General features: G+C 34.7%; 1 protein-coding gene and 2 pseudogenes across 1 annotated transcript; all 3 read right to left on the reverse strand.

The window, feature by feature from the left end:
• Nucleotides 1–1,263: 1,263 nt before the first annotated feature.
• LOC132167987 (protein DMR6-LIKE OXYGENASE 2-like) lies at nucleotides 1,264–4,333 on the reverse strand (annotated as a pseudogene).
• Nucleotides 4,334–8,328: 3,995 nt separating this feature from the next.
• LOC132166246 (histidinol dehydrogenase, chloroplastic-like) lies at nucleotides 8,329–13,501 on the reverse strand (annotated as a pseudogene).
• Nucleotides 13,502–14,797: 1,296 nt separating this feature from the next.
• On the reverse strand, nucleotides 14,798–16,527 carry LOC132167508 (protein DMR6-LIKE OXYGENASE 2-like). The gene is made up of 3 exons (XM_059578502.1): nucleotides 16,055–16,527; nucleotides 15,290–15,617; nucleotides 14,798–15,170 (listed from the first exon to the last, which is right to left on the reverse strand). The coding sequence occupies exons 1-3, from the start codon at nucleotides 16,525–16,527 to the stop codon at nucleotides 14,916–14,918; spliced, it is 1,056 nt and encodes a 351-aa protein (XP_059434485.1). The 3' UTR covers nucleotides 14,798–14,915.
• Between the last annotated feature and the right edge of the window lie 6,315 nt (nucleotides 16,528–22,842).

A 22,842-nucleotide genomic window follows, 5' to 3' on the forward strand; every position in this document is an offset into this window, starting at 1 on the left:
GAGAGAGAGAGAGAACGAAAAAAAAAAAAAAAGGAAAAGAAAAGAACAGAAAAAGTGGGAAGAAGTTTTGAAAAAAATTAAAAGCGAGAGAAATAATAAAAAATAAAATAAAATCGCTATGTGAACAGTTCAATGTGGGTTTTTTATAATTCTGAATATTTATTTTCGATACAAGTGTCTTTTACAAATATGATTATCCATTTTAGGTTTAACTATTTCATTGTGAGTGCTCTCTGTGACGAAATATTCAATTAATTATATTAAAAAGATATTTTTGTCTTTTTAAAAGTAAAAAGATAATAATACTCTTAAAGTAATTAACTGAATACCTTCCGGTCTATTTAAAATTGAGAGGATTACACAACAACAATAATAATTACCCAACAAAGATGTGGTCAATTTGAGGATGTAGAGGACGAGACCAATAATAAGACAGCAGAAGCAATGGTAAAAATGAATCATTTCCTTCTTGAAGGAGGATAAAAAATAATGTTGGGCCCATTACGTGCCATAGATATTTCAAGCCACAACTCAACATGACGAATTATTATTTTTTTTTTCCTAATTTGAAAGGTGGGAAGGGGCGACCAGTGTAGTTTCCCCCCTTGGGCGTTACCATCGGGATTTTCACCCGCTGTGGAATGTCCGGTTTGAGCCATAGCTACTGCTTGGGAAGGCGAGCCCGTCACCACAACCCCACAAAGGTGTGAGCCAGTAGAGCCCCTTCAAAGTAGCATCTGGTTCACGCATCTACTACCGCAAGCGGATTCGAACACGCGACCACTAGGATGAAAAGATTCTTCTACCAACTCAACTACCACCCTTGTGGTAACATGACGAATTATTGAAATGGATTCCATCATATTTAAGCCGGTTTAGCTAAAAATACAGCCTCACTAGGCACACTAATGACACCCAAGTTGAAAGTAATCCCACAAATCCTTTAGAAGTTAGCCCGAATGTTACTTGACCATCATCTTCAGTGGTTGCTGCTGCACAAACATTATGTCATGCTCGCGCGCGCGCGCACATATATATATATATATATATATATATATATAAAAAAAGAGTAACGAAAATGATTTTATGAGACAAGTCATTGAAGCACATTCCATTATTCTTATTTACAGCATTGCTTATCTACGCAATGAACAACATCATGCTTACAACATTGTATAACATAGTACTACAAGAAGCTGAATATTATTGCTTGGCATTCAATATATACATAATACTGCCTCCAATCAGCTTACGTAATCTTAATTATATCCTGAAATGAGAGACTTGGATGTTTTCAACATTGAGCTTCTGGAAATCACTTTTCTGTTAATTATAAACTTTCCCAAGTTGTATGCTCTATATTTAGCAGGGTTTTGCTCATTTGTCAGCTCCTCCAAGGGCTTAACCAAGGTGTAGTGTGCCGGGTTGAAGAAGAATGGAATGGAGAACCTTTCCCTCTTTGAGTTCACCACCAGGGGCGGATCCAGGGGGGGTCGAGAGGGGGCATATGCCTCCTCTCGACCCCTAAAAGTTCTTCTTACCCCTTGGTAAAAAAATTTCTTATACCCCTTTAGCCATGATGATGCCCCATTTTAGCCCCTTCAGCCATGATTATGCCCCAGTTATCCGGGGCAAACAATTGATGTAGTGTTGGGACGTTGAAATTTTTCTACTGCACTTGTAGTTTTCAGACTTTCAGTTATAGGATGAAATGAGGAAGAAGATGATGGCAAATTGACAACCATGCCCTTTAATTAAACACACCGTTTTAATAAGTGAGCTTTGGTCTGTTTGTAGGCAAATTGACAATCATGTCCTTGCTATTTGGACTCTTTGTGGACCAGTTAAAAAATTTAGCTTCTTTCTTGTTTACAAGTAAGTGGGCTTTGGAAAGAAGAAAAAAAAAATGTCAATAGGATTATGGGCCAGTGGCTCTGCTGGTTTAATTAGGAAAAAAAATGATTAAAAACAAAAGCCTTTTCTCTAAAAATAAATAAATAAAGCAAACAAACAACTTAAAAAAAAGAAAAAAAAGAAAAAAAAAAAAGCCTAAAGTATAGTTCTCAACCAATAAGCACGACTTATAAGGGGAGAGAAATGGAGATGAAGTAGTAACTTTTGATTTGTGAAACTTTTGATTTTGTAAATTTACATTTTTATGACAACTTTTACATTGATTAAGTTTTTATTTTTAAATTTCTATTTTAAATTAATTTTTTTTATAAATATATATAATTTTTGTTATATATTTTAATTGTATGTATGAAATATATTCTTATATACTATACTTTCACCAAATTGAGGTGTGTAAATATGTAATTAAATTTTTAGATTTAGATTTAAATTATTCTTTACAATGAATTATTTTAATATTTATATTGCTAGTAATTCAGCCTATTCTTGATAATAACTTCAACAAAAAATTGAAGCATGTAATCATGTAAATATGGAATCAAATTTTTAGATTTAGATTTAAATTGTTCTTTTCAATTGATTGTTTTAATTTTTATATTGCTATTAATTCAGCTTCTTCTTGATAATTGTTTTTATATTTAATTATTTATGAATTTATATAGTTTTTGGCTTTTTGTTTCATATTTCAATTATATAAATATATAATTGTAGTTATCTGATATTATAAATAAAAACAACGATTCTATTGAGTTCAAATTAAATTTTAAATGAGTGTTGAAGTAGATTTAGCAAATTTGCCCAGAAATTTAAAAAAAAAAAAAAAAGAAAAAAAAAAGTGCAATTATAATCCTAGTGATAGAGACCAAATCGGAATAGCATATCTACAAATAAGAGCTTGTTATTTTTTTATATTTAACTATTATTTTAATATTTTTAATTAATTTTATTTTTGTATTCATAAAAAAATGCCCCCCATGAGTGAAGATCCTGGATCCGCCACTGTTCACCACCACCCTGTGATCCACGCTCTCATATTTGTCATTGCTCCAAACCTGAGTAATATGGAATTTGCTTGTAAATGGTTCATTGGGTTTTTACTTGACAGAAAAATGTTGGCTATTATTGCAACATCTGAATGATATGTACTTCATTTGGCGATTGAAAATGGTAACTGAATGATGTCACCAACAATGATGATATAAGCATCCGGGGTAGGGTTGACCCGAATCCACTCTCCATCGGTTTTCTGCTTGACTTCTAATCCTCCAACATCATCTTGTGCAAGGATGGTTATGGCACCAGTATCCTTGTGTCGACCATCGCCAAGCACCAAGTGAGGCTCAGGGCAAGGTGGATAGTGATTAAGGCGGATAAAGCTTGTTTGGTCTTTGAAGAAGCCATGGAACTTATCTCCTGGCAAGCCCAGGCTAAGAGCCAGCAGTTCCATCAACTTGTAGGCTAGTTTTACCATCTCGTGAGCAAATTCTTGGCATGCCTCCCTGGTAAATTAAGTGGCATGGTTAAGGAAGTCCGTCAAATCACATATATTTAAGAACGGACACAAATTTCCTTTAAACCAGTTTGTAAGAAATTTTCTTCGACCTACTCTAATAAGTGACAAGTGTCATTCAACATTTTTAAATTTCTAAAAAATTAATATTTGGATCCCTAGATTAGTGAAATGACAATAATGAATATTAAAATATTAAAGAAAACATGTGAGAGACGCGTGACAAGTGTCATTCAACATTCTTGAATTTCTAAAAAATTAATGTTTGGGTTCCTAGATTGGTGAAACGATAATAAATAATTATTAAAATATTAAAGAAAACATGTGAGAGATGACACTTGTCACTTATTAGAGTAGGTGAAATTTTTTTTTTTCAAACTAGTTTGGAGGAAATCTCTGTCCTTTCCTTTGAATCCGCATGACGGTGTTAAATTACCTTAACTCAAACGGGTAGTCAGGCCACTGATTATTCCACTCCGTCACTTCCTTGTCATCAGGCTCATGAGAGGCCGGGATTATGGTGGGTTCCTCTACAGTAAAGTCAAACACCTCCTTCCAATCCCTCACATTCTTGGTGTGCTCGGTGTCAAAGTAACCCAACACCTCCTTATCGTTCCTGCTGACCTTCCTCTTCTCCTCCAAACTCTGCGCAAAGAACTTCCTCGACGCATCCTCGATCCTCTGCCGCTTCTCCGAAGGCACCCCATGGTTGATCACCTGGAAGAAACCCCACTCCTTGCATGCGTCTCCTATCTCTCTAACAACGCCCTCATCCACTGCAGAAACTTTGTCGGAGGTGTGTGTGGGGATAAGAGAAAGATCGATCAATGGGATGCCTTGAGCTTCGGTGAAGGAGATTTCGGGCCTGTGTTGAGGGTCTTGGATGAAAGCTGGATCAACTTCTTCCATGGTTGGTGATTTTTGTTTGTGCAAGGAGATGGTTTTGTTTTACAGATAGCGTGAGATTGAGTTTGGTGTACACGTAGGGTTTTTGGCATTGTACGTGTAGGTTGTGTGACGTTTGCGCTTGCATGGCTAAATTGGCTATTTGGTGGTAAAGTCTAGCTAGCAAATTTCTAACACTATTTTCCTTTTGTAAATCAGATGTTTTAGAAATAGACCTGCAGGGAAGCGATAAGACCGGGTTGAAATTGGTGAAAAAATTCAGATTGGGTTGGGTTTAAGTGCAGAGAAGCTGGCTGTCCAAAACCACCCTGAACCAGTCAATCAATCAAATGACACAGAAGTCTTACACAACAACTTTCTCAAAGAGGTGTTCAATTTGAGGATGTAGAGGACAAGACTAAAAAACACATGATGTTAAACCAAATCGTATCAACTGTACAGCTTGTAAATGCATTTTTCTAAAAATTATGGTTTGAAAACATTCAAAAAAAAAAATTGCGTTTTCAAATATTTTAAAGGTTAAACTCCGATTTTAAAGGTTAAATTGCGAGTTTACTAAACATTTAACTGTATTTTTACAAATCACATTTTCAAATCTCATGACTTGAAATCACACGTTTTAAAGTCACCATTTTTTACCTCAATTTTAAAAATCCTAAACTCAAATGTACCCTACACTATAAAAAATTCAGGGTTTTGTGACGTGTTAGATATTAACACGTCACCTTCTTAAAAAACTAATAAAAAAAAAAAAGAGAAAATCTTTTATCAGGATCATCCTGATAACACCCCTTTTACAGCCCTCAACAAATAACTGACACATAAGCAAAAACATTAAAAGTGCACAAAAATAAGTTGGACCAAAATACATTAGATTTTAGAGTGATAAAATCTCTAAAGGGTTAACATTTCATCTCTAAGTTTAAGTTTTGAATCCAAAAACGAGTTTTTGAGGCATTAGAAATGGGTTTTGAGGCATTAAAAACAGGTTTTGAGGCATTAGAAATGGATTTTGAGGTAGGGTTTGAGGCGTTCACCGCTAGCCAGACCCATGGGTCCGTGGGTGTGGTGGGTCTGGCCTGGGTCTTGCCAGCTACAGGTTTTTTGTTCCCTAATTTGGTGTAATTGTTCTTACTTTTATTTTTTGCATTTTTCTTAAATTGATGATATGTCACATAATAATTAGAGGCTGCAAAATGGGTGTTATCAGGATGGACCTGATAGTAGGGTTTCTCTCAAAAAATTCAAAAAAGGAAAAAACAAAATAAAAATCAAATCAAATAAAAATAAATTGTGACGTGTTATTGTTCACAAGTCACCAATTGGTCACGTGTGAACAGTAACACGTCACCAATTTTAAAACGAAGAAAAAAAACACAAAACAAAGATAATGACGTGTTCCATTAACATATCACCAATTGGTCACCAATAGGGTGAGGTGGTCCACTAACACGTCACCCGTTAGTGACGTGCCACAGTGGCACGTCGTCACCCATTAGTGATGTGCCACTGTGACACATCACCAATTGGTGACGTGCCACCCAGCCCATTGGTGACTTGTGCTGGTTTCCCACACGTCACTAATGGTTTTCATCGAGAAGGAGCATGCAGAGCTCCTTTTTTCTCCCTCATTTTTTCTTCTTTTGTTTTATTCTTCTCCCTTTTTTCTCATCTTCTCCTCCTTTCTCTTGCGCACACAGAGCCCTTCTACAAGTCTCATAAATTTCTTACCTTTTTTTTTTTTTTTCTCTCTCTCTCCGTCAGTCTCTCTCTGCCATTTTCAGCGACCCTAGCTCCGGCCATCACTCTCGCTCCCTCTCCAGCGCCCATCGTTCTCCCTCTCTGGTGATCTCTCTCCCCCTCCGGCAGTCTAGCTGTCTAGCTATCTCTCTCCGACAGGTGCATATATACATATAGATTTTGATTGAGTTTATTAATTTATTAATTTATTTTTTAAAGTTTTATGTATTTGTTTCATATTTAATTTTTAGTTTAATTTTGTTGTATGGCCGGGTGGATTGTTATCTCACTTGTGAATTATTTACACACTAAACTCAAGCATTAGTTAAATGTATTACATTGAACCTGCATTTGTGTGAAATAGTATCCATCAAGATTTTGGACCATTATTGTATTTGCCTTTTATCATGATTTGATTGCATTCACAAAAACAACTCAAAGGAATAAACACGGAATAAGGCCAAAATATTAAACAAAATGCTATTTGTTGATTGGTGGGAGTTGGTAAGGTTTCTATCATAACAAGCTTTATTTGTATCACTGCTCACATGATTCTATTAGTAGTTAAGAGATTCAAAAATAATATAAAGGGATAAATTATGAGGGGACACTACTCCAGTGACTGACAAGGCTTTGCTTATTTCCATATGTTATAGAAAAATTATTTCAAAATCAAACCACTCAAATAAATCAAAAACAAGATGCATATGCATCTTTTTAATTTGGTTCGAATTATAGAGGGAAATTATTTAATTTTTTACTGGCCGGACTTTGAATAGTGAATAGCTGTGAAAATATGAATAAAATTACAATATTTAGAAATGTAGTTAAAATTATTACTTTCAGATAGTAATGTAGTTAATGAAAGTCCACGTGGAATTAGAAAGTTATGATGTGATTTTATTATTATTTTTTTTTTTTATGGCTTGTTTCAATTAAGGTTTGTACACGAGGAGAAGATATGGTAAAGATATGTCTTAAAAGAGATAGCCTCCGCATTGTGAAGTAGGAAAAGTAAAGAGCATTCACAACAGCTCTCTTATATGTGGTTCACTTCCTTATATTTAGGGAAAATGTCAAAAAAAGTCACAAAAATCCACCTACAATAGTCGCTAAATGAGCCCTAAACATTATGATCGCTACATTAGAATTCAATGTACTGGGTTCAACTGTAACAATCCTTATACTTATTAAAATAAAAATAAAATTCGATTCTCTCTCCTCTCACATCACAAAAGTAAAAAAAATATATTATTTTAATGATATAAGGAAGTGTTAAGGAAAGCTATTGTGGAGTGTACTTAGATAGAGAAGTAAAAAGTAATTTTAATCCTTAAATTTAGAAAAAATGACGATGAATCTACAATGAATGCTTGTGTATATTAACGAGGAAGCTACTTTTTGGTTGCATATAAACTAGAAAACTTGTATACAAACTAAATAATTTAAAAACAAAGAGCTTTTCGTTGCATAATACTATGCTAGCTATGTCCTTGTTTTTTGAAGTAGCAAAGATGCAGTGTCAATCACTAATACATAATCTGACACAACCATGCTATGAAAGCTCAGACTTGTCCTATAAGAAAAGACAAAAAAGAAAGATAAGAGCACTAATAGTAATTTTCCAACTATTTTCCCTCAATTTAGAAAATAAAACTACTTTTTGATTCCCTATAAAAAAACACTTCACAATAGATTTCCTTATTTTTTTCCTATATGAATTAAGTACTATTTCTTTTTATTATTGCAACCAATAAGAGAAGAGAGAGGAAAGAGAATTGTTGGGACATGTGAAGGAGATAAGAGAGAGTGAATCAGTTTTTATAATTTAATAATGCATTGGGCATCTACAGTGTTTCCCAATGCATTGGGAAACACTGCAGATGTTATTTGATGTTAATTATATTTAAGGCTTCTGATGTGAGTACTTATTTGTGGTTTTTATTGAGATTTTTCCTAAACATAGGGAAGGGAATAGGCTATAGGGAGTATGCTGCTAGTGCTCTAAGATGTTTACTTTCAGAAAAAAGTGTGCAGTAGGTTAATGCACTCCAACCAAAAAAATAAAATTGGTTACTATTTTAAACTCAATCACACCTGGGCAAGAGAGACTAAGAGAGAACGTGAGTTTTGGAGCTTGAGAGAACGCCGACCACTACAAGAGACCGAGATAGAATCTGGACGGCAATGACAATAGCAAAAGGAAGTGAGTTTCAGCATTTCCAGTTAAGTTAGGGTTTTTTCCTTTTTAATAGATGTAGAATCTAGAGTTCGTTTGTTTGACACAAAACGATGTCATTTTGATTATATATATATATTTTTTAAAAAATAACAATACTAGCGGTTCGGTTTAGTTCGACACCCGATTTCAAAGAATCCATTTTTCCTACTGACCGACCTGATGTTGATAGGGAGATTTTGTGCTGTCTAGCTGCTGCCGGTTGTCGGTGGCGGCTCGGCATCGGTGCGGTGACAGACGAAATGCGGCAGGTGGTAGATCTACACAGCCCTAGTTAGAATAGTTGGCAGCTGGCACAAGGTTTCTTCCAAACTTACAGGATGAATTAAACACGAGATTCTTATTTGTATTTTGTTAGGATTGGAATTTCTGTCAGCAATGACTAACACTTCAGAAGGGCCTGCGGGCATGTCAATTGAAATCATGGCTTCACTGTTCTGCAAGGGAAGAGGGAGAGAGAGAGAGAGAGTAAATTGAGATCAGAAATATTTTCATATAGAGTGGGGGAGTTCACTTCTATTTAATTATCAAAATTTATACAAGTTGCAGCCATGATAAGTATGCATACTTGGAGAATCATTTTTGCAGCTGTGACATATTGATTTCCAGGGCCAAAAATCTTCTCAACCTGCAAATTATAAGGAAGGGAACAGGAACTGTAAAAAACATTAAAACTTACATTTAAAGAAATTAAAGAAATCTTACAAATATAAAATGCTTTTGGAGTTTTCACTAGAATGGACCAACTGTCTTGTGCAAATAACAGAATTATCAATCCAAAAGAACTCATTAGATATAGTATTCTGATTTTGCAATGCAATATTAGAACTATATTTTAACACCTGGTAGGATATAACCAGTTGGAGGTGACAGCCGTGGAAAATCAAGAAATGAAGACAAACAGTAAGGTAGAACGAAAAACTTGTCTTGCTTGCGGAACTACCTCACTCCATCTTATCTCCACTACCTCATTACATCAAAACTCCTACATAAGAAATCTAGCCAACTTATCTCATCTAGCCTCCATTTGTGCCACATTCATCGCTAAGCAACGTAGGAGTTAAGACAAACTCATTCCTATTCTACTAATCAATGCAATCAAATTTCCAGGCGAAATTGACGCAGCTCAACTAAAACATAAACAAATAACACATGAATACATTTTATGAAGTGAAATGTGTTTGCGTGTCTGTGTTCTGTATTGGTGTATGGACAGTTAAGCACATGAACCTCCCAATGTCAGTTTCATGATTTCTTTTCCCACCTAGTCTCATTTTTCTCCCCTAGAACTAAAATTCTCTCACTTGTAACTCTTATGCACAGGACCCTCATAGTATTTCCTAAGCATCAGCTTGATAAGCATAAACCCCAAACAGCTTACATGACAAGCTCAACCCACGCCCAGGAAAAGAAAGAAAGAAAAAAAACAAAAGAAGACAAGCTCAATGCACAAAGGTCCTACCAATGCCATTTACACTTGCATGTGTTAACGAAAAAGCATAAATGCTACTTCAATTATCTATAAATGATTAATAAAAGGGCAACCATACATATTATCAGTACAGGATAATAGCAGCATACATATTATCAGCACAGGATGATAGCGGTGGAGGGATGAGTTCCAAAAACAAACAAAAAAATACAAAAACAATAGACTACCTTAGGGCAAGATTCCGTCCCCCAAGCCATGGCGGAAATTGCCTATAAAGAGAAAATTGTAAGGCTTTACAATTCAAAGTATGCAAAAACATAAGCCTGTGTGACAGAAGAAAAAACAAACAAACTCTAGACACACATGGGCCAATTTCAGATCTTTCAAAACTGAGCTCCTCCAGCTTTAAGGATGTGAGTCACTCCAGCCTTCTTGGCACAATAGAGCACCTCCTACAGAAAAACATTCATCAGCACTCGGTATGAAATCTCATTGTCAGGTATTTTCATCAAAAGTAAACAAATACCTTGGATATGTTACCATCATGACTAGGAGGAGTTGCAAGAACAACAGTTTTACACCCAGCAATCTGCGCTGACTGGAATACAAAATAAAGTATATGTCAAACAAGTCTGATGACCTAGATGGCCACAATAATAAAATTATAGGCTGAAAACCATTAAAAAAAACAAAAAGTAATTGAAATAATCCATCCAATCAACTTACAACTGAAAGCATCAGAGCTGTTGAAGGTAAAACTGCAGTTCCCCCGGGAACATAAAGACCTACAGATGAGATGCTTCTTGCAACTCGTTTGCATTTGACACCCCGAGAAATTCAGAATACTTTAGAATTACATAAACAGAGAGTAAGGTAACTGCAATAATGAATAAGCAATGTTGACATACTTTCATGTTCTCAACACTTTTCTCAACAGATTTCTGAGCAACATGAAGCGCATATATATTGTCATATGCCACATCAAATGCTTCTTTAATAGCTGGATCAAGCTGCAATTGTACAAAGACTATAATGTGTAAACATTAAAAACAACAAAACCACTATTTTAACAAGAAACTTAAATCATATGTAAGTGACTTGATATTAGATCATAAAGATTAAAAAATTCCTTGCATGAAGAGTGTCTATTTCATATACCATTGGATCTGGGAGCTCGGAGACATTTTCAATTATCTTTTCCAGTTCAACTTTGTCAAACTTTGCAGTATAGCTGCAGAACAAATACAAACATCAAATTGCCTCATGACTAAAGGAGCTACACAGCGAAGTGAAGTCTTGGTAGATAACACAGAAACATGGCGTAAAGCAAAACCATAAAAAGTAACAAAAAGGAAGGAAGAGCACCAACTCCTTAACTGCAGCATCGCCTCTTTTCTGAACATCATCAACAATGGGCTGAACCTGATAGTAGATATAATCAAATCTATCAAGCACCTCATAATGGACGCAACCAAAAACAAGTTCTTCAGTTATTAATGAACTTTCATTCAGAATTTAGAAAAAAGCCAAAAGCTTACTGTGCTGAAAATGGAAGAGAAATCTATACGAGGACGAGCCTTTAGGCGTTCAACCTCAGTTTGAGTAAGTTCTGATAACTTGTAAGACTTCATTGAGCACTTTATCCTGTTACAAATGAATCCTGTCACCAGTAATAACCTGTAAGAAATTGAGAAAAAGAAGAAGCATACAAAGACACATTATCCATCATTGACAAAGAGATGGGACACTTTTTTATTGAGGGGGTCTTAAAATCGAGTAAGAATTTCAAAGCAAGACTAACTTCATATAAAACAAAACTATATAAACCTCAAAAGCCTATTTTTTTGAATTTTGTCCACCACAGGTGCTCCCACACACAACAATACATAGAGAAACTATTTTAGTGGGAGAAGAAGTCACATCAAATGTTTACAATCTAAGGATAATTCTCCCCACATGCATCAATTTTTTAGTATTGGTAAGTTATGCATTTACTAAATGATTTTTGCACCCAAGACCTTGCCACCTACACTGGAATGCCCCCTGGCATCAATATTGACAATCAAAAAAAAAAAAAAAAATGTGAAAAACTTTTCTAAGTATTGCTGATGGATATTTACCACTTCATGTCACTTACTAGCTTGCCGATTACATGTCATTAGCATAAAGGAGCACACAAATATCAAAAAGAAGTTAATTTCATAATTTATCACTACCTACTCATGCTTTTTATAGTTCCTTCCACATCTAATCATAGATGTCTACTGATGTTGTACCTTTACAAACTAAATTAGTTGGTTAGACAGACCAAAGGAATAATCTACAACTATCCACCATATCCAAAGACCAACGTTTTGGTGCTCAAGTTTGAGGTACATTAAACTATACCCACACCTAGATCTTTATCACACCACACCATGGATATCTTGAAACTTTGTACTTTCCTAACAAGGTTAGAGCCCTAGATGCCATAATATCAATAAGTCTTCAATAAAAAAGAATAAAAATCACCATGTGTGTTTCATATAACTACAGCTGAATGCTAAATAACATATACACAATAGACATTTGAGTATCATTTCCAATCATAAGTCAAAAAATCAGAAATTGAATTCAAAACTCGCACACATTGCACGCACACGCACCCACACTCACACATGCTTGAGTGGCAATTCCACCAAGAACTGCAAAACATACATATACAAACATTTTTTTTAATAAAAGTAAACATACACGTACAAACATAAAATCAACTAGAGCTGAATGCTAAATAACATCTACACCAAACAGACATTTCACTCACTTTTCTTTTTTTTTTTTCCGGGCATAACCCACTCTATTCCAAACATCTAAAAAAACCAAATTCCACAACTCCCTCAAAATGTCACACTGAAGGAGTTGATCAGGTGTTTTCCCACCCTTTTTACACATACTAAACCAAAAAATCACTATGATGTGGCACTTGTGAAAATTATCCAAAGTGAGGATTTTTCCTAAAGATGCTATGCTATCCATGTGAAGAAAGTCACCCTCAAATGAGCCTTAGACCTCCAAATGGCAAATTGGGAACCCTATATGTCCAAAAAGAAATCAAAATAAAAGTCTCCTAGAATTTCAAAATCATCCACTATCAAAATATCTTGACTCCCACATCCACAACGCCCACCAACAAAAAAAAAAAGAAGAAAAAAGCAAAATTAATAAAGTAAAATCAATCATAATAAAATCTTACAATGACATACCCAAAGCAATCAGATACGCATCCAAAACCCATTCAAACAAAGAAATTCCAAGAGGTCATTCCACATTTCATCCAAAAGCAATAAATAGAAGGAAAAATCAAAACCAACACACAACACCACTGAGAACTCACAGAAGGAAAAGCCGCGTTCTCAACGATCCATTGATCATAAAAATGTTCACTTTAAAATATTTTACCATCACCCAATTCCCATATTCACAAAGTGAAATCTGAAACCATCTTAGGTACTCTTTAGAAATGTATACAATCCCATCAAACGAAAATGAGCAATCATTTCCAGGATTCCAAGCATTTTTCAAGTCAGCATTAGAACCAAAAATCAGATGTTTTAGAAATAGAAACAGAATCAAAATGAAAAAAACTATTATACCTGCAGGGAAGCGATAAGACCGGCTTGAAATTGTTTTCGGAGTACTGATTTGGTGAAAAATTCTGATTGGGTTGGGTTTAAGCGAAGAGATGGTCCGCTTCAAGCAGAGAAGCTGGCTGTCCACAACGACCTTCAACCAATCAATCAATCAAATGTGTAATAGCATTGACAATGGTTTATGCAAAATGGATAGTAAAAACTCATTATTTTATCTAGTTTAGCTAATGAATTTTTAAAGACGTTTTATATCCAATTAACTATATTTTTAGTTATATTATTTAAATATTATTTCTTTACTCTTTATTGATTCTATCTTTCTTTAATTAAAAATCTGATTTTATCAACCATACAAGCTGAGCACGGGTGCAGAAAATCTCAACGGAAATAATGCATCAACTCTATTTAATCTAGCAAATTACTTTAATTAAAAATATGATGTTATCACCCATACAAGCTGAGCACAAGTGCAGAAAATCTCAATCAAATAAATCTCTCAACGGAAATAATGCATCAACTCTATTTAATCTTGACACAGAACAACCTGGAGTGTCAATTTCAGCATCCACTAGTGTACAAACTCATACCCAATCTACAAACAATCAAACCAAAATCTATCACAATCAAAAAAAAAAAAATGGCTATGTGAACGTCCCGCTACATGTAGCGAGATACTGTTTAGTATTTACAAATGCTCAAAATATCTATTTTACATTTTTTTTTTGTCTAATTTAATTTAGGATTTTTTACAAATTTGATTATCCATTTTAGATACAAGTGTCATTTAATTATTTCATTGTGGGTGCTCTCTACGACGAATTAGGATTTTCAAATATTCAATTAGTTATATTGAAAGAGTATTTTTATTTCTCAACAAGTAAAAATACAATAATACTCCTAAAGTAACTAGCTGAATACTCTTCGGTTCAATTAAATTGAGAGAATTAAATTAACAACAATAATAATTACCCAACAAAGATGTGGTCAATTTGAGGATGTAGAGGACGCGACCAATAATAAGACAGCAGAAGCAATGGTAAAAATGAATCATTTCCTTCTTGAAGGAGGATAAAAAATAATGTTGGGCCCATTACGTACCATAAATATTTCTAGCCACAACTCAACATGACGAATTATTGAAATGGATTCCTTCATATTTAAGCCGGTTTAGCTAAAAAAACAGCCTCACCAGGCACACTAATGACACCCAAGTTGAAAGTAATCCCACAAATCCTTTAGAAGTTAGCCCGAATGTTACTTGACCATCATCTTCAGTGGTTGCTGCTGCACAAACATTATGTCATGCTCGCTCACACACACACACACACATATATATATATATATATACATAAAGAGTAACGAAAATGATTTTATGAGACAAGTCATTGAAGCACATTCCATTATTCTTATTTACAGCATTGCTTATCTACGCAATGAACAACATCTTGCTTACAACATTGTATAACATAGTACTACAAGAAGCTGAATATTATTGCTTGGCATTCAATACATAATACTGCCTCCAATCAGCTTACGTACTCTTAATTATATCCTGAAATGAGAGATTTGGATGTTTTCAACATTGAGCTTCTGGAAATTACTGCGCTTTCTGTTAATTATAAACTTTCCCAAGTTGTATGCTCTATATTTAGCAGGGTTTTGCTCATTTGTCAGCTCCTCCAAGGGCTTAACCAAGGTGTAGTGTGCCGGGTTGAAGAGAAATGGAATGGAGAACCTTTCCCTCTTTGAGTTCACCACCACCCTGTGATCCACGCTCTCATATTTGTCATTGCTCCAAACCTGAGTAATATGGAATTTGCTTGTAAATGGTTCATTGGGTTTTTACTTGACAGAAAAATGTTGGCTATTATAGCAACATCTGAATGATATGTACTTCATTTGGAGATTGAAAATGGTACCTGAATGATGTCACCAACATTGATGATATAAGCATCCGGGGTAGGGTTGACCCGAACCCACTCTCCATCGGTTTTCCGCTTGACTTCTAATCCTCCAACATCATCTTGAGCAAGGATGGTTATGGCACCAGCATCCTTGTGTCGACCAACGCCGAGCGCCAAGTGAGGGTCAGGGCAAGGCGGATAGTGATTGAGGCGGATAAAGCTTGTTTGGTCTTTGAAGAAGCCATGGAACTTATCTCCTGGCAAGCCCAGGCTGAGAGCCACCAGTTCCATCAACTTGTAAGCTAGTTTTACCATCTCTTGAGCATATTCTTGGCATGCCTCCCTGGTAAATTAAGTGGCAAGGAAGTCCATCAAATCACATATATTTAACGATGGACACAAATTTCCTTCAAACTAGTTTAGAGAAAATTTTCTTCACAAGTGTCATTCAACATTTTTTAGTTTCTAAAAAATTAATGTTTGGGTTCCTAAATTAGTGAAATAACAATAAATGAATATTAAAATATTAAAGAAAACATGTGAAAGACTTGTCTCGAACTCTAATAAGTGACAAGTGTCATTCAACATTTTTAAATTTTTAAAAAATTAATGTTTAGGTTTTTAGATTAGTGAAATGACAATAAATAATTATTAAAATATTAAAGAAAACATGTGAATGATGACGATTGTTATTTGTTAGAGTAGGTGGAAGGAAATTTTTTCCAAACCAGTCCGGAGGAAATCTCAGTCCTTTGAATCCACATGATGGTGTTAAATTACCTTAACTCAGACGGGTAGTCAGGCCACTGATTATTCCACTCTGTCACTTCCTTGTCATCAGGCTCATGAGAGGCCGGGATTATGGTGGGTTCCTCTACAGTAAAATCAAACACTTCCTTCCAATCCCTCACATTCTTTGTGTTCTCGGTGTCAAAGTAACCCAACACCTCCTTATCGTTCCTTCTGACCTTCCTCTTCTCCTCCAGACTCTGCGCAAAGAACTTCCTCGACGCATCCTCGATCCTCTGCCGCTTCTCCGAAGGCACCCCATGGTTGATCACCTGGAAGAAACCCCACTCCTTGCATGCGTCTCCTATCTCTCTAACAACGCCCTCATTGACGGCTGAAACTTTGTCAGAGGTGTGTGTGGGGATATGAGAAAGATCGATCAATGGGATGCCTTGAGCTTCGGTGAAGGAGATTTTGGACCTGTGTTGAGGGTCTTGGATGAAAGCTGGATCAATTTCTCCCATATTGGTTGGTGATTTTTGTTTGTGCAAGGAGATGGTTTTGTTTTATAGCGTGAAATTGAGTTTGCAGGGCCGGCCCAATCTATTTGGGCTTAGGCAAAACTTTAAAATTGGGCCATATTTTTTTAATATTTAAATATTAATTAAATAATATTTATTTTAATATTACAAGAGATCTTTACCTAAGCACCGATTTCGCACGAAGTGGTTTTTTGTTTGAAACTAAAATTACCATTTTGCTCTTACTCTCTGTTCTTTATATTTAAATTAAGCAGGCTTATTTTTATTTTTCAGCATTTTCATAGATTGCAAAATAACCATTTTAACCTTTTTGAAATGTGAAAAGTTGAACATTTTAACATTTTGTGAGGGGCTGGATTTCTGCAAAAGGAGTGCTACACATCCCAAATTTTTTTTTTTTCCTTAAAATGAGTTCCTAAATGATGTGTCACAATCTCATGAGATTTATTATTTTGAAAAGTGTGTGGCCAACTCATGGAAAATGAGAAGAAAATTTGGGATGTGTAGCATTTTTCTTCTGCAAAATAACTACAACAGACAAGTATGTGGGTTTCTCATATTTTTTTTTTTTTCATATTATAAACAAATAATATTATTTTTTTAAAAAACATGTTGACTGTTGAAGGCCTTGGTCGTTGTGCAGAAGTCCTTCATATTATAAAAAAAATACTATTATTTTTTTAAAGCATGTTGAAAGCCCCAAGAAAGCATGTTGGGGCTTTGATATTATAAACAAATAATAATATTTTTCTTAAAGTATGTCGAGGGTCTCAAAAAAGCATGTTGAGAGCCTTTATGTAATTATTTTTTTGCTTTATTAAAAAATATTTTGAGCCTTAAAAAAATCTTTTTAAGCCTTAAAAATTTAGGGTTCTAGGCGCCGGCCAGTTTGGGCAGACCCTGAGTTTGCTGTACACGTACATTGATCCTGGACGAGTTTTTGGCATTGTACGTGTAGGTTGTGTGACGTTTGCGCTTGCATGGCTAAATTGGATTTGGTGGTAAAGTCTAGCTAGCAAATTTCTAACACTATTTTCCTTTTGCAAATCAGAAGTTTTAGAAATAGACCTGCAGGGAAGCGATAAGACCGGGTTGAAATTGGTGAAAAAATTCGGATTGGGTTGGGTTTAAGTGCAGAGAAGCTGGCTGTCCAAAACCACCTTGAACCAGTCAATCAATCAAATGACACAGAAGTCTTTCACAACAACTTTCTCAAAGGAAGTGTTCAATTTGAGGATGTAGAGGACAAGACTAAAAAACACATGATGTTAAACCAAATCGTATCAACTGTATAGCTTTGTAAATGCATTTTTCTAAAAATTATGGTTTGAAAACATTAAAAAATAATAATTGTGTTTTCAAATATTTTAAAGATTAAATGACGATTTTAAAGGTCAAATTGCGAGTTTACTAAATATTTAACCGTATTTGTACAAATCACATTTTCAAATCTCACAACTTCAAATCGCAATTTTTAAAGTCGCCATTTTTTACCTCAATTTTTAAAATCTTAAACTCAAATGGACCCTACACTAGAAAAAATTCAGGGGTTTGTAACGTGTTTACATTACAGATTTTTTTAAAAATGTGTTAATTTGTAACACGTCACTAAAAAACACTAAATTTTTTAGTGACGTGTTAGATATTAACACGTCACCTTCTTAAAAAAACTATTAAAAAAAAAAGATAAAACCTTTTATCAGGATCATCCTGATAACACTCATTTTACAGCCATCAATCAATAACCGACACATAAGCAAAAACATAAAAAGTACACAAAAACAAGTTGGACCAAAATACACTAGATTTTAGGATGATAAAATCCCTAAAGGGTTAACATTTCACATCTAAGTTTTAGTTTTGAATCCAAAAACGAGTTTTGAGACATTAGAAACGGGTTTTGAGGCGTTCACCATCGGCCAGACTCGTGGGTCCGTGGGTCTGGCCAGACCCACACGTGTGTCTCGCGAGACCCACGGACCCACGCCGTGGGTCTAGCCTGGGTCTTGCCAGCTACGAGTTTTTTGTTCTTTGATTTGGTGTGATTATTCTCACTTTTATTTTTTGCACTTTTCTTAAATTGATGATGTGTCACATAGTAATTAGAGATTGCAAAATTGGTGTTATCAGAATGGACCTGATAGTAGGGGCTCTCTTAAAAAAATTCAAGAAAGGAAAAAACAAAACAAAAATAAAATAAATTGTGACGTGTTATTGTTCACACGTCACCAATTTTAAAACAAAGAAAAAAAATAAAACAAATATAATGACGTGTTCCATTAACATGTCACCAATTGGTGACGTGTTAATGGAACACGTCACCCAATGGGTGACGTCTTAATGGGTTTGGTGCATGCCACAATAACACGTCACCAATAGGCTAACGTGGTCCACTAACACGTCACTCGTTAGTGACGTGCCACTATGACACTTCACCAATAGGGTGACGTTCTGTAGTGGCATATCAGCAAGTAGCGACGTGCCACTGACACATCACCAGTTGGTGATGTGCCACTGTGGCACGCCACCCGGCCCATTGGTAACTTGTGCTGGTTTCCCACACATCACCAATGGTTTTCACGGAGAATGAGTGCGCAGAGCTCCCTTTTTCTCCCTCCTTTTTTCTTCTTTTTTTTTTTTATTCTTCTCCCTTTTTTCTCTTCTTCTCCTTCTTCTTTCTCTTGCGCACCCAGAGCCCCTCCACCAGTTGCATAAATTTCTTATCTTCTTTTTTTTTCTCTCTCAGTCAGTCTCTCTCCGCCATTTCCGACGACCCTAGCTCCAGCCGTCACTCTCTCTCCCTCTCCAGCGCCAATCGTTCTCCCTCTCCGGTGGTCTCTCTCTCCCTCTGGCAGTCTAGCTGTCTAGCTATCTCTCTCCGACAGGTGCATATATATATATATATATTTATTTGATTAAGTTTCGATTAAGTTTCTGTGAAATAGTATCCATCAAGGTTTTGGACCATTATTGTATTTGACTTTTATCATGATTTGATTGCATTCACAAAAACAACTCAAAGGAATAAACACAATAAGGCCAAAATATTAAACAAAACGCTATTTGTTGATTGGTCGGAGTTGGTAATGTTTCTATCATAACAAGCTTTATTTCTATCACTCACATGATTCTATTAGTAGTTAAGAGATTTAAAAATAATATAAAGGGATAAATTATGAGGGGACACTACTCCATTAATTGACAGGGCTTTTCTTATTTCCATAGTAAAATTATTTCAAAAATCAAACCACTAAAATAAATCAAAAACAATATGCATATGCATCTTTTTAATTTGGTTCGAATTATAGAGGGAAATTATTTAATTTTTTTCTGGCCGGACTTTGAATAGTGGATAGCTGTGAAAATATGAATAAAATTATAATATTTAGAAATGTAGTTAAAATTATTACTTTCAGAAGGTAATGTAGTTAATGGAAGTCACGTGGAATTAGAAAGTCATGATGTGATTTTTTTCTTTTTTTTTTTAATGCCTTGTATCAATTAAGGTTTCTTCTTTGTACACAAGGAGAAGATATGGTAAAGATATGTCTTAAAAAGAGCTAGCCTCGTAATTCGCATTGTGAAGTAGGAAAAGCAAAGAGCATTCACGGCAGCTTTTTTTTTTTTTTTTTTTTTTTTAATGTGATTCACTTTCTTAAATTTAAGGCAAATGTCAAAAAAGTCACAAAAATACACCTACAATAGTCATTAAATAAGTCCTAAACATTATGATTGATATAGTGGAACTCAATGTATTGAGTTCAATTGTAGCAATTCTTATGCTTATTAAAATAAAAATAAAATTCGATTCTCTCTCCTCTCACATCACAAAAGTAAAAATATATTATTTTAATGATATAAGGATATGTTAATGAAAGCTATTGTGAAGTGTATTTAGATAGGGAAGTAAGAAATAGTTTTGATCCTCAAATTTAGAGAAAATGACAAGGAAGTTGTTGTGAATGCTTGTGTATATTAACGAGGAAGCTACTTTTTGGTTGCATATTAACTAGAAAACTTGTATACAAACTAAATAATTTAAAAACAAAGAGCTTTTTGTTGCATAATACTGCGCAAGCTATGTCCTTGTTTTTTGAAATAGCAAAGATGCAGTGTCAATCACTAATACATAATCTGACACTTCCATGCTATGAAAGCTTAGACTTGTCCTCATAAGATAAGAGAAAAAGAAAGATAAGAGCACTACCAACAGCTTCCCAACCATTTTTCCTCAATTTAAGGAATAAAACTACTTTTTGATTCCTTATAAAAAAACACTTCACCATAGATTTCCTTATTTTTTTCCTATAAGAATTAAATACTATTTTTTTTTATTGCAATCAAGGAGAGAAAAGAGAGAATTGTTGGGACATGTGAAGGAGATAGGAGAGAGAGAATCAGTTTTTTATAATTTAATAATGCATTGGGCATCTACAGTGTTTCCCAATGCATTGGGAAACATTGTAGATGCCCTTTGATGTTGATTATATTTACGGCTTCTGATGTGGGTACTTTTTGTGGTTTTTTTGAGATTTTTCTTAAATATAGGGAAGGGAATGGACTATAGGAAGTCTGCTGCTAGTGCTTTAAGACATTTACTTTCAGAAAAAGTGTGCAACAGGTTAATGCACTCCAACCTAAAAAATAAAATTGGTTACTATTTTAAACTCAATCACACCTGGATAAGAGAGACTAAGAAAGAACGTGAGTTTTGGAGCTTGAGAGAACGTCGACAACTACAAGAGACCGAGATAGAATCTGGACTTTCTTACTGCATTTTCTGAATGGCAACGACAATAGCAAAAGGAAGTAACTTTCAGCATTTCCAATTAAGTTAGGGTTTTTTCTTTTTTAAGAGATGTAGAATCTAGAGTTCGTTTGTTTGACACAAATTTCCTCATTTTGATTATATATATATATATATATATATATATATATATATATATAATAACAATACTAGCGGTTCAATTAGATTCGACACCCGATTTCAAAGAATTCATTTTTCCTATCGACCGACCTGATGTCAGTAGGGAGATTTTGTGCTGTCTAGTGGCCGCCAGTTGTCTGTGCGGCTCGGTGTCGGTGCGGTGATAGATGATTTGCGGCAGGCGGCAAATCTACACAGCCCTAGTTAGAATAGTTGGTAGCTAGCACAAGGTTTCTTCCAAACTTACAGGATGAATTAAACACGAGATTCTTATTTGTATTTTTAATGGATACAGATTTTCTTCAAATTGGGTTGGAGAAACTTCCTCCTATATAATCTATAAAAATGTCATGTGTTCCTTTACGTGTAAGAAGTACATGCTTTTTTTTAATTGTAATGAAAAAGTTATAATAAATTTTGTTAAAAAAACATATGATTCTTACATGCAAAAGGACACGTAACATTTTTATAAACCTGGTTGGGGGAAGTTCCTCAACTCGGTTTGGATGAAAAATTTGTCTATTTTTAATAATGCGATTTATTAATTCTCATAATTTTTAATAATCGAAGGTACTCCGTTATTCATATTCAAAAGGAAAAAATACACATACTCCCATAAAACTACTATTCCATTGTCAATGCCCAAAACTACTAATTGCATAAATCACTCCCTCACTATGTGTAACGCCCTAATGAAATTAATTAACTGGTAATTGACTTCATGATTCGCTTCTCAGTTTATTTCACATGAGACAAAACTCAAATACCAATCGTCAAAATATGTTACACACCACACCTAATTTTTCTAAAACATAATTAAAGGCTACATTTAACAAGGTAGATCATAAAATTTATCTCAATTATATCTTGGTGGGTGGCGCCATCGGAATCCCACATAAACTTGAGCCACATGGGATCTAGATTCGAAAAAATGATTCAAATCAAGTCTTTCACAATAACCGGATGTCTCATTGAATTTATCTTCTACTAAACTATCTCTAACAATACACGCACACATATAAGGGAAAAAGATACAAGGGTACTTTTGATGACTTAATGAGTATAAATGTATATGATGTACACGTCATTACATGGTGAACTCGGTTGTTTATAAATCACTTGTAGTATTATGAAGTCACAGTATATCATGGATGCAATAGAGATCTAGTACATCTTGTACTATGATAATCATGTTATAGTTCAATTCCATGTAGTCTACCCGAGATATTACTTATTCCTAACAGGGTTGTTGGTGTCCCGAAGGACTTATAATACAATATCAGTGCCCCATATATTGCATGCTATCGTCCATAATACTATAAGTTCGATCAAGTGTGACATCGGGTTGCCCACGCTACTAATAATGTACG

This window comes from Corylus avellana, chromosome ca1 (genome assembly GCF_901000735.1).
Source record: "Corylus avellana chromosome ca1, CavTom2PMs-1.0".
Classification (NCBI taxonomy): domain Eukaryota; kingdom Viridiplantae; phylum Streptophyta; class Magnoliopsida; order Fagales; family Betulaceae; genus Corylus; species Corylus avellana.

Bases quoted from the DNA above. Each gene is read 5' to 3' on its own strand.
- LOC132167508 (XM_059578502.1), bottom strand. From the start codon at position 16,527: ATGGGAGAAATTGATCCAGCTTTCATCCAAGACCCTCAACACAGGTCC. The intron at 15,618-16,054 runs GTAATTTAACAC...TTAATTTACCAG, and splicing joins GACTACCCGTCTGAGTTAAG to GGAGGCATGCCAAGAATATG. The intron at 15,171-15,289 runs GTACCATTTTCA...CATATTACTCAG, and splicing joins ATGTTGGTGACATCATTCAG to GTTTGGAGCAATGACAAATA.